Source organism: Syngnathoides biaculeatus, chromosome 9 (assembly GCF_019802595.1).
Source record: "Syngnathoides biaculeatus isolate LvHL_M chromosome 9, ASM1980259v1, whole genome shotgun sequence".
NCBI lineage: Eukaryota > Metazoa > Chordata > Actinopteri > Syngnathiformes > Syngnathidae > Syngnathoides > Syngnathoides biaculeatus.
This window is the reverse complement of record NC_084648.1, coordinates 25,308,742-25,324,702: the sequence shown is the minus strand read 5'-3', so window position 1 is coordinate 25,324,702 and position 15,961 is coordinate 25,308,742. Positions and strand designations below refer to the sequence as shown.

General features: G+C 45.1%; 1 protein-coding gene across 1 annotated transcript in view; it reads right to left on the bottom strand.

The window, feature by feature from the left end:
- Nucleotides 1-12,749, bottom strand: part of LOC133506098 (VPS10 domain-containing receptor SorCS1) — a 221,651-nt gene extending 208,902 nt beyond the window's left edge. Inside the window, exon 1 of the mRNA XM_061829867.1 lies at nucleotides 12,153-12,749. Within this exon, the coding sequence (XP_061685851.1) occupies nucleotides 12,153-12,749 (597 nt within the window). The remainder of the gene's footprint in view (nucleotides 1-12,152) is intronic.
- Between the last annotated feature and the right edge of the window lie 3,212 nt (nucleotides 12,750-15,961).

The following is a 15,961-nucleotide window of genomic DNA, read 5'->3' as shown; positions in this document are numbered from 1 at the left end:
ACAGCAGAAATGCAGCATAACAAACAGTTATTGATGGCTCATGAAGTACCAGAGCGCTTCAGTATGGTGAAGTATGGAAATATCCATATGATTCGTTTCTGAATATGACATTAAAAGCAAGTAATATAATTAATCAAATAGAAAAACATCCATTCATCCATCCATTTTCTTTGCCGCTTATCCTCACGAAGGTCGCGGGGAGTGCTGGAGCCAATCCCAGCCGTCAACAGGCAGGAGGCAGGGTACACACTGAACTGGTTGCCAGCCAATCGCAGGCCACATGGAGACATACAGCCACACTCACAATAACACCTAGGGGCAATTTCAAGTGTCCAATTAATGTTGCATGTTTTTGGGATGTGAGAGGAAACCGGAGTGCCTGGAGAAAACCCATACAGGCATGGGGAAAACATGCAAATTCCACTCAGGCGGGTGCGGGATTGAACCCAGGACCTCAGAACTGTGACGCCAGCGACGCCAAATAGAAAAACATTTTCCTTTGAAATAATTCAAAACTATCTAGATGAGCGTAAGGTGTAAGAGACTGGAGCGTTTGCTAAAGAGACCAAGGGCAACATTAATCACTGAATTTAAAAATTCCCTGATTGTAATGAAAACCACCTCGATATGTATCCCCTGTGAACTCTATTAACCAAGTTCAACACCTTTATGGATTCTGGAAATAGGTTTCGTCAGTGTAGTTATCTTAACAAATCAGGCAGAAACTCAAGCAAAGCGGATGAAGGTTATATCGCTTGTCTGGTTATATAAACAGCAGACTGTCAGAGAGACTGAGAAAATATGCTGGACCAGCTATCTATGTGCTTCACTAAAGTGCCACAAGCCAAAATAAATCTGCAAGAGTCCAAAAAAACTCAAGGGTTTTTTTACAGGACAAATGTAACTTTAAATGCACAAGACTGACTGCGTTTTTGATCATTTATGACAAATAATTCTTCTACCATTTATAGTAATAAAGAAGCTCTGATTATCCTTCCTGTGGATGATGATTTCCCAAATGGTTATTTGCCTATCCAGTGTATGTGCTCTGTCTTCATCATGGATAGGCTTTATCTCACCCATGACCTTAAAAAGGATAAGCAGTATAGAAAATTGATGGATGGAATATTTTAATTGCTCGGTCAGAAAATCTTTAATGCTTTTAGTAATACTATGACACATTTATATATCATTCTAACGTGATCCTGAGTTGGAAGCAATTAAAAACTGGGAAATGTGTGGCGGTCACAGTGTGCCTCCATCACTCCTCACTTAATTGTAACTTTTCCCCCTCAGATCAACTCATCAATGCAGTTCTGAGGGATCGGAAAGGGTAAGGTTTGCCAAAGGTGTGAGTTTGAAGAAGTCGTCCACTTTGAAATACAGTAATAAGATCTCCATTTGGATTAACCCAGTCTCTTGGAAAGTGAGAAGTGTAAAGGAATCCAATTTGAAAATATTTTTCTCTTCTGCTCCGCCACCACAATGCTAAGGAAAATAATCCACCCAGTGAAGTTGAGGGAAAAGAAAAAGGGAAAAAAGGCAGAACCCTGACAAAACAGGGCATCTTGTTGAGCTAAACACATTAAAAATAGAAAAGCCTGAATCATTTCTACGATGAGATGATAAAAGAGCTTAGGTCAAAAATAATTTAGATTTTGAGGTGGGACAATGTAAAATTAATGACACCAGGTACACAACAACATACAGTATGAAGAGGTAAAAAAGTCACAAAAAAGTAGCAAAATCTAAACTTAAAACAGTTGCAGATATTTTTCCAGTCATGCCTCCCACCCGCTGTGCTCATGTAGATATTTTAATGCAATATGATTTTTATAGTTAGCAAGGTGGCTGACTTGTTACCACATCTCGGCTCTCTCTTTCTCATCACTTCTGCTTCCAGGGTTACAAGAGGAAAGGTAGGAGAGGTTGGTTCAAAGAAACAACAAAAATATAATCCTAATATTCAACTTTGTGACGCCAGTCTCAAAACCTGAGGGCCGTAACACATAGCATCTGAGGTAACAAAATCAGAAAGCTATGTGGTACACATTCGCACATGTTCAGGATGTGTGTGTGTGCGTGCGGGTGTGTCTGTGCACACGTGCAGATTGCACATAACAGTAGAACTCATAATATCTCGATATACTTCACTGTTTATATAGCTCACTACAACTATTCCACAGCCCGCTGACACAATCCATGTGGAAAAAGTTCATGCAAACACCTCTGAACAATAACCAACAAAAAACAGTCATAATAACAACAACAAAAAATTAAATACCCAACTTGTGCACACTAGGCTGTCACAGAAGCAGCAGGTTGTTCAAGAGAGGATGCTGGTGAAAACTTAAGGGGAGGAAGCTCCATTCATTTAAACGTACATTGTGGTCACAAACTTTGGTCTTTCAAGCAGGCACATTATGCAACAAGACTATGTTAGTATTGATTTAAACCAATGTTTGACACTTTAAGTACCCTTTAAATGGCTTGAGCCAAGGCTATGCAGCAGGTTCTTCTTTTCCTTTCAGCTTGTCCCATTAGGGGTTGCCACAGCGTGTTGTAGCGCCGGAGAAAAGGAGTCGGAGGCGGAGTGTCGAACACAGGAACAAACTCTGTTTTATTCACAGACATCAACTCACTACTCGCATAACGGCCAGAACTCGCTGAACTGTATCTCCCGAAGTGCAACAATAAAAAACAGTCCGTGTGGAAGCCCGCAACCCCCCCAGAATTCACCCATAGTCAAAATCCTCGTGCCGTGGAGGGATGACGACCCGACCCCGGCGGGTGTGCACTGCAGGGGTGAGGTGGGGGGGGCGCACTGTCCATTGAGTGAAGGGACCAGGGCCCAGGTGGGGTCGAACTCACCCCGGCAGGCGCAGGGGCACAGGGCAAAGGGGGACGACCCCGGCTTGGGGGGAGGGCCAACCAAAAAGGCTGGGCAATGTCCAGGTGCGCGGGTTTGACCCTGTCCACGGAAACAGTGTCGGGTCTGCCGCCAATGTCCACGAGCAGGCTCTTATCCCCGTGCTCCAGGACCCTGAACGGGCCGTCGTATGGGGGGCGCAGGGGTCCACGGTGAGCGCCATGTCGGACAAACACAAAATCCGCAGAGCGCAAGTGACGGAGGAGCCGGCCAGCTGGGGTGCCATGTTGCGACGTAGGAACCGGCGCGAACCCTTTGGCAGCCTCCAGCAGGGAGGACCGTTGCTTGGCTGCAGACCAAGGCGCCGTGGCGTCCGGGATGAATTCGCCGGGGACCCGCAGTGGCTGGCCGTAGACTAGCTCGGCGGACGAGGACAACAGGTCCTCCTTGGGGCCGCACCTGAGGCCGAGCATGACCCACAGGAGATTATCCAACCAGTTGCCGTCCATCAAGGCGGGACGCAGGGCTGCTTTCATGGAGCGGTGGAACCGCTCGCAGAGACCGTTTGCCTGGGGGTGATAGGCGGTCGTGCAGTGCAACTTGACCCCCAAACTCTCAGCGACTGCATTCCAGAGTTCAGAGGTAAACTGAGGGCCACGGTCGGAGGAAAGGTCGGACGGGGTCCCGAAGTGCGCAACCCACGTGCCAATGAATGCCTGGGCCACGTCCGACGACGTTGTCGAGGAGAGGGGAACGACTTCGGGCCAGCGGGTCGTCCTGTCCACCATGGTGAGCAAGTAGGTGAAACCGTGCGAGGGGACAGCGAAGGGCTCTAAGGGGGCTTTTGTGTGGCGATGCACCTTAGCCCGCTGACAGGCCATGTACGAGTCGACCCAGGCCTGCACATCTTTCTTAAGCCCGCGCCACACGAACCTCTGGGCCACCAGCCTCACGGACGGTTTCCTACCGGGATGGGGGAGGTTGTGAACCGCCCCGAAAACAGCCTGCCACCAGTTTACAGGGACCAGCGGCCGAGGCTGGTCAGCCGAGAGGTCACACAGCACTTGACGCCCGAGTCACCAACTGCAACTTCCTCCAGGCGCAAACCGTGTCATAAGTCTTGAGGGCCTGCACCCCATGGTCCGAGGCCTGGTCTGCACTCATGCGGGAGTAGTCGAGACCCAGATGCACAGTGCCGACGACCGCCCTGGAGAGGCAATCCACATTGGATTTCCCGGCGATGTGTTGGATGTCTGTACTGTACTCTGAGATGAAAGACAGTTGGCGTTGCTGGCGGGCGGACCACGGCTCGGCCACCTTGGACATGGCGAAAGTGAGGGGTTTATGGTCCACATATGCCGTGAACTTACGGCCTTCCAATAGGGAACGGAAGTGGCGATCGCCAGTCAGAGGCCAAGGAGCTCCCTATCGAACGTGCTGTATTTGCCTTCCCTGGGGACCGGCTGACGGCTGAAAAAAGGCAAGCGGTTGCCAGGCGCCGTCGACCCACTGTTTGAATACGGCCCCAACGGCGTAGTCCGATGCGTCGGTAGTGAGAGCGATGGGGGCCCCATGGGTCGGGTGGGTCAGCATAGCGGCACAACTCAGCACGGCCTTTGTAGCCTCGAAGGCTTCCACCCTCTCGGCCGTCCATTCAATGTCCCGGTTGGGGGCCTTCCCTTTAAGAGCCTCATACAGCGGGCGCATGGTGTGTGCCGCCTGGCGGATGAACCGGTGGTAGAAAGTCACCATACCCAGGAACTCCCGGAGCCCCCGAGCTAAGTGAGGTCGGGGAAAAGCGGAGACGGCCTCCACCTTCACTGGAAGGGGGGCGGCGCCGTCCTTGTCGGTGAGGTGGCCGAGGAACTGGATGGAGGGCACCCCGAAAACACACTTTGCTGGGTTGATGATCAGGCCATGCTGCTCGAATCTTGCGAAGAGGGCGTGGAAGTAGCACAAGCCTGTGCCAGCGCGGCCGTCGGAGGCAATGAACCCCCTGCTGGATGCCACTCACGCGCCCGGGGGCGAGTAACTGTGCGCCGGGGCCAGCATCTCAGGTGAGAAGCACTGGGTGGCCAGGAAGAAACAGTCGGCCTCCTCGGCCAGGGCCCGTGGCTCAGTGACAGTACTGTTTGCGAGCGCCGTCTGAACATGCAGTGGCATGTGCCTGAGAAACAGTTCCATGAAAATGAAATTGGGCTCCTCCGTGCCCAGCGGGTTCAGCAACATTTCCATGAGCTCGGAAGGTTTGCTGTCCCCCAGTCCATTAATAGCCAACAGACGTCGTGCACACTCGGGCCGTGAAAGCTCGAAAACCTTGAGGAGGTGAGCCTTGAGCCCCACATACTTATCTCGGGCCGGGGGAGATGTGATGAAATTCACTGCTCTGGCCGCCGTTGAGCTCCCGAGTGCTGAGACAACGTGGTAGTAACGCGTGGAATCAATCGAGATCCCGCAGAGGGCGAACTGAGCCTCCATCTGCGCGAACCACGCAGCCGCGGACGTCTCCCAAAACTCGGCAATTTGAGGATGGCGGTTGCCATGTTCGGTTCAGTCTCGAAAACGCTGGGACTGACGTCGGGGTCACCAGTGTAGCGCTGGAGAAAAGGAGTATTGATTTAAACCAATGTTTGACACTTTAAGTACCCTTTAAATGGCTTGAGCCAAGGCTACGCAGCAGGTTCTTCTTTTCCTTTCGGCTTGTCCCATTAGGGGTCGCCACAGTGTGTTGTAGCGCCGGAGAAAAGGAGTTGCAGGCGGAGTGTCGAACACAGGAACAAACTCTGTTTTATTCACAGACATCAACTCACTACTCGCATAACGGCGGGAACTCACTGAACCATAACTCCGGAAGCGCAACAACAAAAACAGTCCGTGTGGAACCCCGCAACCCAACTCGAGGTCCCGCAGGTGACTTATGTAAACACCACAGTGTCATCTTTTTCCATCTAAGCCTATCTTGTGGATCTTCTCCTTTAACAACCACTGTCCTCATGTCTTCCATCACAATGTCCATCAACCTTTTCTTTGGTCGCTTCGCTTTGCTCTTCTACCTGGCAGCTCCATCCTCAGCACCCTTCTACCAATATACTCACTCTCTCATCTCTGAAAATGTCCAAACCATCTAAGTCTGCTCTCTCTAACCTTGTCTCCAAAACATCCAACTTTGGCTGTCCCTCTAATGAGCTGATTTCTAATCCTATCCAACCTATTCACTCACTCCAAGCGAGAACCTCAGCATCTTCATTTCTGCTACCTCAAGTTCTGCTTCCTGTTGTTTCTTCAGTGCCACTGTCTCTAATCCGCACAACATGGCCGGCCTCACATCCTCATAATTCAAAAAATCTGAGTTAAAAAAAATGTGGTGGTAAGTGGGTCGTGGTTGCAACATAATCAGGCCACCCAGATAGTGCAGATGACATTGTCGGCGAGGACAACATAATGGAACCCACCTGGATAGGAGATGCTTCGTCCTCAGGCAGGTGGTGTGCCAGGCAATGTTGCCGGCGACGCCGCGTCTTCCCTGCTGGGTCCTGTACTGGCCAGTTCGTTCTGTCATGAACCAGCAACACACGGGCGGACTCAAATGCAGGACTTCTAGGCAGTGACATAATGTTCAACGTGGCTTTATTTTGGAAACAGGTCAAAACCAGGTGCAGCAGTCTGACAAGGCTGAAGCCAGGATCCAAAAACATGAAACGAGGTCTGATGACTATAGAATGAACTAAGACTTGACAAGACATGGATAAACAAAAAGGTACAGACTCGCTGTGACAAGGATAGCTCTACACTAGACTTACTCTCAATAGTGGAGAATCCAACTTGCAGCAAATGCAATGCAACAAACTCCAACTTAAATGCCTGGTCAACAAAACTGCTGTGACAGATGTCAGAGGTGGGACCGCCCATTGCAGTGGCATGGCCACGCCCCTCACAGCAGTGGCCAGGCCTTGCTCATGACATCAAAGGCTTTTGCATTTAATCGACAAACTGCATAGATGATTAAACCAGGTCACAGACTCATTTTGCTATGCTCGAAACTGGGACAAAAAGGATTCTGATGACATGGAACCTTAAACTTGTGGCCGAGAAAATAACACGCCATAAATGGCTGTCCAACCGAACCACCCACTCCATGAAATAGTAATCCTAAATTATTACTTTTGTACTTTTTATTTCACACACATGCACTGATGCACAGACTGTTGCGATTTGTACAATTAACACTTCAATGATACTTGATGTTAATTTGTTTTTATTATTTATAATTGCTTTTCATGAAAATTACTGCTGCATACAGTACTTGTGTTTTAACCACTGTTTCTACTGGCTAAGGGAATCTCCTAAAGTATCAATACAGTATCTACCAATTGTACATTTCCAATTCCTACACAAAACAACATATAAGAAACATGGACTGAGAAAATGGGTTTTATGTAAATCGGGTATTTTCTTTGTACCTTTTTTTTCTAGAATAGGGAGATCGTAATGCTTTGGGACATGATTTAATATTATTTACAATGACTTGCTTGTCCAAGTGGTTCACGCAGAATTTCAGGTCAGAACACCAACAGCTTTATACAGTGTTTCTCATCCACTTTTTTCAATAAAAAATTACCACAGCTCCCACCACCAGAAAATTTAAAAAATCATCTCTGTCGCCTATATGAACAGTATAGTCATTCTCACCAAAGCATAATGAACAAAACTCAAACAAAACACATCCATCCATTTTCCTAGCCGCTTATCCTCACAAGGGCTGCGGAAGTGGTGGAGCCTATCCCACCTGTCATCGGGCAGGAGTTGGGGTACACACTGAACTGGTTGCCAGCCAATCGCAGGGGACATGGAGACATACAACAGCCATACTCACAATCACACCGAAAGGCAATTGAGAGCATCCACTTATTGCATGTTTCTGAGATGTGGGAGTAAAACCAGAGTGCCTGGAGAAAACCCATGGGGAGAACATACAAACTCCACATAGGCGGCGCCAGGATTGAAACCTCAGAACTGTGAGGCCAATGCTTTCCAGTTGTTCCACAGTGTCGCCCAAATAAAATATATTTAGTCTTATATTTTATTCACTTAAGGATGTTACACCTCGGCCTGTTTGGATGAACATAGAGATGATATTCTGGCAGGAATTGATGAAAGATATACACACAGCGCTTCCTCAACAGCTTTCACTCTCTCTCTGATTTTATTTTTTATAGTAGTCAGCCTTGAAAAGCTCACTTCACAAAGACGTTGTGGAAAATGAAAGCAACGTTAAAATAGCTCTGTTTGGACGAATGGGGTACTCCTTGGCAGTAGCCAATCAAAAACTGTCTAAAGGTATATCAGCAAAGTTTAGCTTTAAACTACAATCTTGTCTCAGTTCAGTTAGTTTTTCCTGGTCCTGTAAAGTCGCATCTTTTCCACCAACTGATGTTGAGCTGTATGAGTCCCTCACCCTGTAAAGGGATTGATTTGAGCCTGGAGAAAAATAAAATGGGATCTTCTCCTCAACTGTTTTTAGATGTTTCAATATTATCTCACACAATTCTGCTGTGGAGTCATTTTGCCACTGCATTGTGAGTTTGAACATTTAAAAATTTCCATTTTCCCGATGTTTCCAGAATTGTAGCTTTGAGCACAATCTATTTATCTTATCTGTGCTTGTAAGCAGGTTTTCATTTAAGCCTTGCATACATGTGTTTAGTTCATCCAAATTATATAAAATGTAAGCCAGGTTTGCCAGGTTTGCACACCACTCATAAGTTGCAAGCAATTTTGCGTAATAGGACCAACCATTTGTCAGAAACACTTTTGTATCCTCCAACAGTTCACAAACATGGGCCGACCTCCATATAAAACAAAAATGACTTCATGTTCATGTTTTCCATTTACGTCCACTTTGTTCAAGATATTCAGACAGGTTTTTTTGTTGCAATGGCTTGCAAAAAAGTTTTCTTTTGTTGCATAGCTATCCACAAACCGCATATTGGGCAGGAGTAGGGCATCTCCACTAATATCAGTACACTCGTCAAGTTGCAATGCAAATTATTTTCTAAAACGAAACTTTCGATCTTTATAGACATGTCACCAATACGTCTGGAAAATTTATTAAATGAAAGAGGGACTTTGAAAATTTCTTTAGCAGCTTAAGGTCCAAACATCTCCTTTACAATTGCTGTACAGTATTCATGTCTCTGCCACAGTGCGTGACTTTTTAAATTTGGCTACAAGTTCAGGAACGTGGTAGCTTGCTTTAAGGGCTCGTTTATCTTTGTGTTTTTTCTCATTAACGTTGCCTGTTCCTACGCGTGTGCATGAAGGTGAAGAACATTTTTGTTCTGAAGTGAAGGGTGTTTTGTTTGGAGATGCTGTTGGAACCATTGGACTGTTGGATAGCATTTCACCACACACCTAGCACAACGGAGTCATATTCGTTGGATCCCCAGTGAGTGTAAATCCAAATGAAAGATAGCTTTCACTATAATGGCTCACGCCAGAGACTTATTGTGAGCTCACCATATTTGATTCCTTTTGAACTCCCTTCATACTTGGCCATTCATCTGAGTCAGAATTTTGTCCAGAGTCCAATTTTGAGTAAGTATCTTTCCTTTTCAAAAACCGCTTTATCACTGTCACCGTATAGCTTCACTCATAACATTGCGACTGTCTGGCGCATCACTAATTTAGCTACCTCTTGCTACCTACTGATAGAAAAGCGTATCACATGAATACTATCACTGGACAGCACAGCCAGTCGGTGACTGCATATTATGTGCAGATTAATTTTCGCCAATTAGGTGAAATTGAATGACTTCCCACGACACAGTGGTTGAAAAACACTGGCTTAATACACAATTGAACACAATGCTCAGAGCACATACCAAGATATCAATGGTTCATCTGTGGTTCTCCATCATATTGTCCCATTATCTAATAAAATTTACGTTTTTCTTCTTGATGAATTGTTTATTTCAGCCTTGTGGTCAATTTAATCACTGTCAATGGTGTATTCCATCTGGAATATACGTCACAAGACATCAAATATCACAAGTGTTAATACCATTGTGTCATGCCCCTGGCATCCTCCTCAGGCTGGGCGTGGTCAGCCAGTTAGTCGGCACACACCTGCACCCCTTTTCGGCTGATTACACCCGGTATTTATAGGACATCGGGGACAACTAGTCCTCCGCCAGATCGTTGATTCCCATACCTCGTTCCCCCACTCCCGTATACCTGACCTACCGTGTACTGACCCTCGCCTGTTCTCTGACCATCCTAGTAAGCCTGCCTCTTCTGATACTGCTGCTTTTCCTGACTGACTCGCTGATCATTGACCACGGACCGAATAAATGCTTTCTGTGCACTACCTGCTTACCTCTGGAGTCGTGCATTTGGGTCCGCCCTCGAGCCTCGTTCATGACACATTGTTTATTTTCCAACCCTCTTATCCTCACAAGGGTAATGGGAGGGCTGTAGCCTATCCCAGCCAACTCCAGGCAAAAGGCGGACTACACCCTGAACTGGTCGACAGTCAGTTGCAGAGCACATATCAACACCATCACTGAGCGGGAAGCACTCTCACACTGCCCAGACCTAATTTAGGCGTGTTTGCCGCTACACCACTTGTGACAAGTGTAAATACCTTTGAGGTTAATATTAACAGCAGCAAAACACTATATTTATTCTTCACACAGTCTGCGGCAATTTGTGGAGTTGTGAATATTGTGGGCTACTCGTGTATGCACAAATATTACAGATATAGTGCTGGATCAGCTTGCAAGCTACTGTAAATTGGGTTGTTAATGGCAACCAAAAGAACTGTCACAGAATGTTTCTTGAGCAACCTTTTTTTTACAAAATAAAATCAAACATTTTTGACAACTATGGAGGGTAAATTTTGTCGTGGATTTAAGTTGTCTTCCCATTCCAATAAACCACCTGAGGCAGGGGATACAATTTGATTTGGGGGCTGGGGGGAAGGGGGGAAAGTGGTGCATGTGAGGGCTTGATGTTTGATTATAATTGGTTTGTTTTAACCACCAAAACTTAGCTTTGCTTCAATGAATAACCAGCATATAAATGAGCTACATGTCAAATAATAATGTATTAAAACTAAAACTAAAAAACAATAAATACATATTGATACAGCCATAGTTAAATACATTGGCACACTTGGGGTTGCTGTATTGTCTATTCTATATATATATATATATATATAGTTTTATATATTAAGAAAAATCCTCTCAATATTTTGGAAAACTGAGATAATGCTTGGAATACTAATTGATTAAAATGGAACAATTTCAGTATGATTTCATGTAAAACATTCAAAGGGTAAAAACTGTTTGTCTCTTTATACACAAACATGACTGTGACTGCTGCTCCTGACATTGTGGTTCAATATATGCATGAAGCTGCATATTTACAGAAAGATTTTAAAAAAGAGTAGAAGAAAGTGAAAGCAACAACATTTTACTGAAGTCATTTTTCACAGATTCAGATGAATTTATGGTTGTGAGTGTTGTTATATTACCTGTCTGCATGTGTTATTACGGCATTTGTGTATGACTATTCGTTATTTGAACGTGGGTGATATATAATATTTCTATTTTAGTCCACAATAGAGTTATCCATTGACTGTGAGCACAAGGTGGCAAAGTCTTACACGAAATGTCTTTTATTTAAAAATACAATTTGTGATCCTTTTGTTGCCAATTAATGTTGAAGTAAACCAACTTAACAGTAAACTTGCACTGGTGTGTCAATAAACATCGTACAGCACGCTCAGGAGCAGGCGCTGGCAAACACGCTTGTATGATGCGTCGCGGCACATTCGTCCTCGTGTTCTTCGATAAGGTGTGAAAAAATGAAAAACACGATGTCGATTAATCTTCCAGCCTTACTGCTTACTGCGTATTCCATGAAGGTATATTATACAAAGGAATAGCAGTGCTTCATGCATGACTCAAAAAAAGCTCGTTTATTTTTAAAAATAAAAATAAAGAAAAAAAGCTTGGTGTTTATGCTCTACTACCCAAAGCTTCCCATTACAGGTCAGAGGGCACACACTTTCTCTAACTAATCAACTGATTTTTAATTTCCCTTTATAATCCATGTTATTTTCTGACTATGCACATTTCATGATAGACGGTGGGTGTCTTTTGCAAAACCAATCCCACACTTTGAAAGAGGACCATTAGCCTACTGCTAAGTAGCGTGCCCCACCTGATGGCCAGCATGAGCCAACTAGAGGTGCTTCAAGTGGACAGAAAAAATCACTTACGCTGCTGTTCTGGCCAGACCAGTGTACCATAGCTTGGTTGTGAGACGAATCCCCGCTCAAGGCAAACGTGGAGCTGTGAAATTGGAGCTCGTCCTCTGTTGCGCCGGCGGCTCTCCTTTCCTCGTCGCTCCAGCGCAGTTCAGAGCGTGTCACCCTGTTTCCCGATTCCGGGCGTCCAACTCTGCCGTGATCGCTGCTCCTCCTGCCTCGCGTTCTATACGCACCGCCGTGGCCGTAGTACTGAGAATCTTTGATCAAATCAGCGACTTGATTGTTAGAGCGCAGCGTTTCTCCATCCCGTGTCAGCCTCGATCTGTCTACTCGATCTGGTTGGTGACGGAGCCTTGGAGTTGCAACTCCTGCAGCCCGATATCTCCCCGCATCCCCATAACTGCGTCCGTCAACTTCTTTCAATACCGTCACACTTTCGTTCATGACAAATTTCATCCACAATTCTCGCACAAGTCCCGTGCTTGCAACCGGGCACGACCTGCATGTTATCTCGGTGCTGGTGCCATGCAATATCAACAATATAATCAAAATCTCTAACCAGAGCGCACTGTTCCACTTAGGACAACAATTCGTCTTCTTTTCCATTGTTAGCTGCAGAAAAAGATGCCACTGTACTGCAGCCGTACTCTACCTCTTCGATGTGCTGTTGAAGATGCAGTTGCAAAGCGCTGCGTAAGTTGTGGCGTTACCCAATTCCAGCGTGGTAAAAAGTGCTATGGAGCCAAACTGGTCCAAGTTGAAGAATTGGATCATTTGAAGATTCGCGTGCGATGGGGGGCGGGGGGGGGGGGGGTTGTAGATGCAGTGAGGTCTTTCTCTGTCCTTCTCCATGTTGCTCGACTCAGAGCATCGTGTATGTTGCAAGTTTCTTAGGTGACAATGTTTTTTTAAAATCTCATTTCATTTATTTATTTTAATTTCATTAATTTAGGAGTAAATTTCAACATACGTTTTTATTCCGTCACTAAATGTAATGATAATTTAAATGTATATAGTCTATTGCACGAAAACTAACGAATATTCTTATTATTTATTACATTCATATTTTTTAATCAACATACGCTATTACTGCAAGTATGATGAAAAAAGAAAACATTGATGGAAATTGATCATTTAAAAGTAAAATGTATAATACAGGTGGAACGGTGGAGCAGCTACAAAGTATTCGCCTCAGAGTTCTGAGGACCCGGATACAATCCCAGCACTCCCTGTGTGGAGTTTGCATGTTCTCCCCGTGCCTGCGTGGGTTTTCTCCGAGTACTCCGGTTTCCTACCACATCCCAAAACCAAGCAACATTTTTTGGACACTCTAAATTGCCCCGAGATGTGATCCTGAGTGCACCTGTTTGTCTCCATGTGCCCTGAGATTGGCTGGGAACCAGTTTAGGGTGTACCCCGCCTCCTGCCCGAAGATCGCTTGGATAGTCTCCATCGCTCCCGTGACCCTTGTGAGGATAGGCGGCTCAGAAAATGGAATGATGGATGGATGTCTACATACTACAGTTAAGCCATTACTTAGCCATACTTTGGCCACATTTTTATTTGGTGAAGTTGTGTCTAGTTTGTTTTAAATTACATAAAATGATGCAAAACTGTGGCACGGTGGTACAGCTGTAGAGTGTTGGCCTCACAGTTCTGAGGACCGGGGTTCTAATCCCGGCCTCGGCTGTGTGAAGTTTCCATGTTCTCCCCGTGCCTGCATGGGTTTTCTCCAGGCCCTACGATTTCCTACCATATCCCAAAAATATGCATTTATTGAAGACTCTAAAATGCCCGTAGGTGTGATTGTGAGTGGGACTATTGTCTGTCTCTATGTGCTCTGTGATTGGCTGGCAACCAGTTCTGCGTGTACCCTGCCTCCTGCCCGATGACAGCTTAGATAGGCTCCAAAACTCCAGTGACCCTTTTGAGGATAAACGGCTCAGAAAATGGATGGATGGATGATGCAAAGCTGTTACAGCAGACTTTATAATGGTGTAAAACACTGTTCACTCAAAAGTGTTGTAATTTTTTTTTTTATTATTAAATGTTGAAAGAAATGAAACTTTTACATTAATATTTTGAAGGGAATTTTTTGCAGAGTTTTGCCAGATTGTACAGTATTCATCCATCTATCCATTCTCTTGGCCGCTTATCCTCACAAGAGTCACGGGAGTGCTGGAGCCTATCCCAGCTGTCAATGGGCAAGAGTCTGGCTAAACCCTAAACTGGTTGCCAGCCAACATTGTACAGTATTCATTTATATATATTTTAGCAATATTTTTATGTAATTTCTTCACTTTTCCTGAGACATTTCAGAATTATACTTTCCCACTTCACTTCTGTTGTGGTTATATGTCTAAATTAGGGCATGAAAACAAACAGTTTTTGGATTGCAACACAACATAGTATTCCTTAAATCATCAATTGTCCATGCTTATTTTGTAACAAAACAAAAACTGCTGTGAGTTGCAACAGTCTGTTGAATATTTCAGTGTTTCTCCACACGCATAAGATGTATGTGTATGTGCTAACAAGCATCCAAAGTGTCTCAGACGACAAGAATCAGTGTAACTAATAGTAACAAGATGGCTGGTAGTTCATCCCTTTGAGTGCAGTCTCGCAGCTGTCTACCTAATGACTGGTGGCATTGACTGGTGAGTGTTGCTGAAAATTTTGTTACACAACAGGATACATATCAAAATGTTTTTCCAGATTTCCATTGCATCTGACTGCACTCTGTTTCACAGCACAACATGCAGTCAGAGGGGAATAACATTGGAGGGTGATGCCTCTATATAGAGAATCACAATCAGTATCATCTTTATTAAATTGATAATTGATATTTGATATTTTATAATTGACAGAGAATACTTTTGAGACATATAGAAAACAGTCATGGAGCAATAAAAGTGTTTTGATAATCTATGATGGTACATTTTTTTGACAATTGTGCAAAAGGTTGTAGAGTCCTCTGGCAATTAGAGCATCTGGAATGCCAAATAGAGCGATAGTCCCGTGCAATGTTCAAATGGGCCAGTCATGGGCAATCGGCTTAATTCCAGAAGGAGGTCGGCCACACATGGGCAGTCCAAAACTGGTGGAAGCACAAAAACACCAGGCAACAGGCAAGTCTGCTCTCTCTAACCTTGTCTTCAAAACATTCAACTTTGGCTGTCTCTCTAATGAGCTCATTTCTAATCCTATCCAACCTGCTCACTGCGAGCAAGAACCTCAACATATTCATTTCTGCGAACTCGAGTTCTGCTTCCTGTTGTTTCTTTAGAGCCACCGTCTGTAATCCATACATTATGACCGGCCTCACCATTGTTTTTTAAACTTTTCCCTTCATCCTAGCAGAGACTCTTCTGTCACATAGAACACAAGACAACTTCGGCCAAATGTTCCATTCCGCTCGTACCCATTTCTTCACTTCCTTACCACACTCACCATTGCTCTCACTGGATTTCACAATGTCATTTGTGAACATCATGGTCCACGGGAATTCCAGTCTAACCTCATCTGTCAGCCTATCCATGACCACAGCAAACAGGACCGGGCTAAGAACTGATGCATGATGCAGTCCCACCTCCTTCTTAAATTCTTCTGTCACACCGACGGCACACCTCACCACTGTTCTGCTGCCCTCATATATGTCTTTTACTATTCTAATGTTTTTTCTCCGGCACACCAGACATAGGCATGTAGTACCACTGTTCGTCTCTTGGTACTCTGTCATAGGCTTTCTCTACACCCACAAAGACACAATGTAGCTCCTTCAGACCATGTCTGTACTTTTACACTAGCATCCTCAAGCC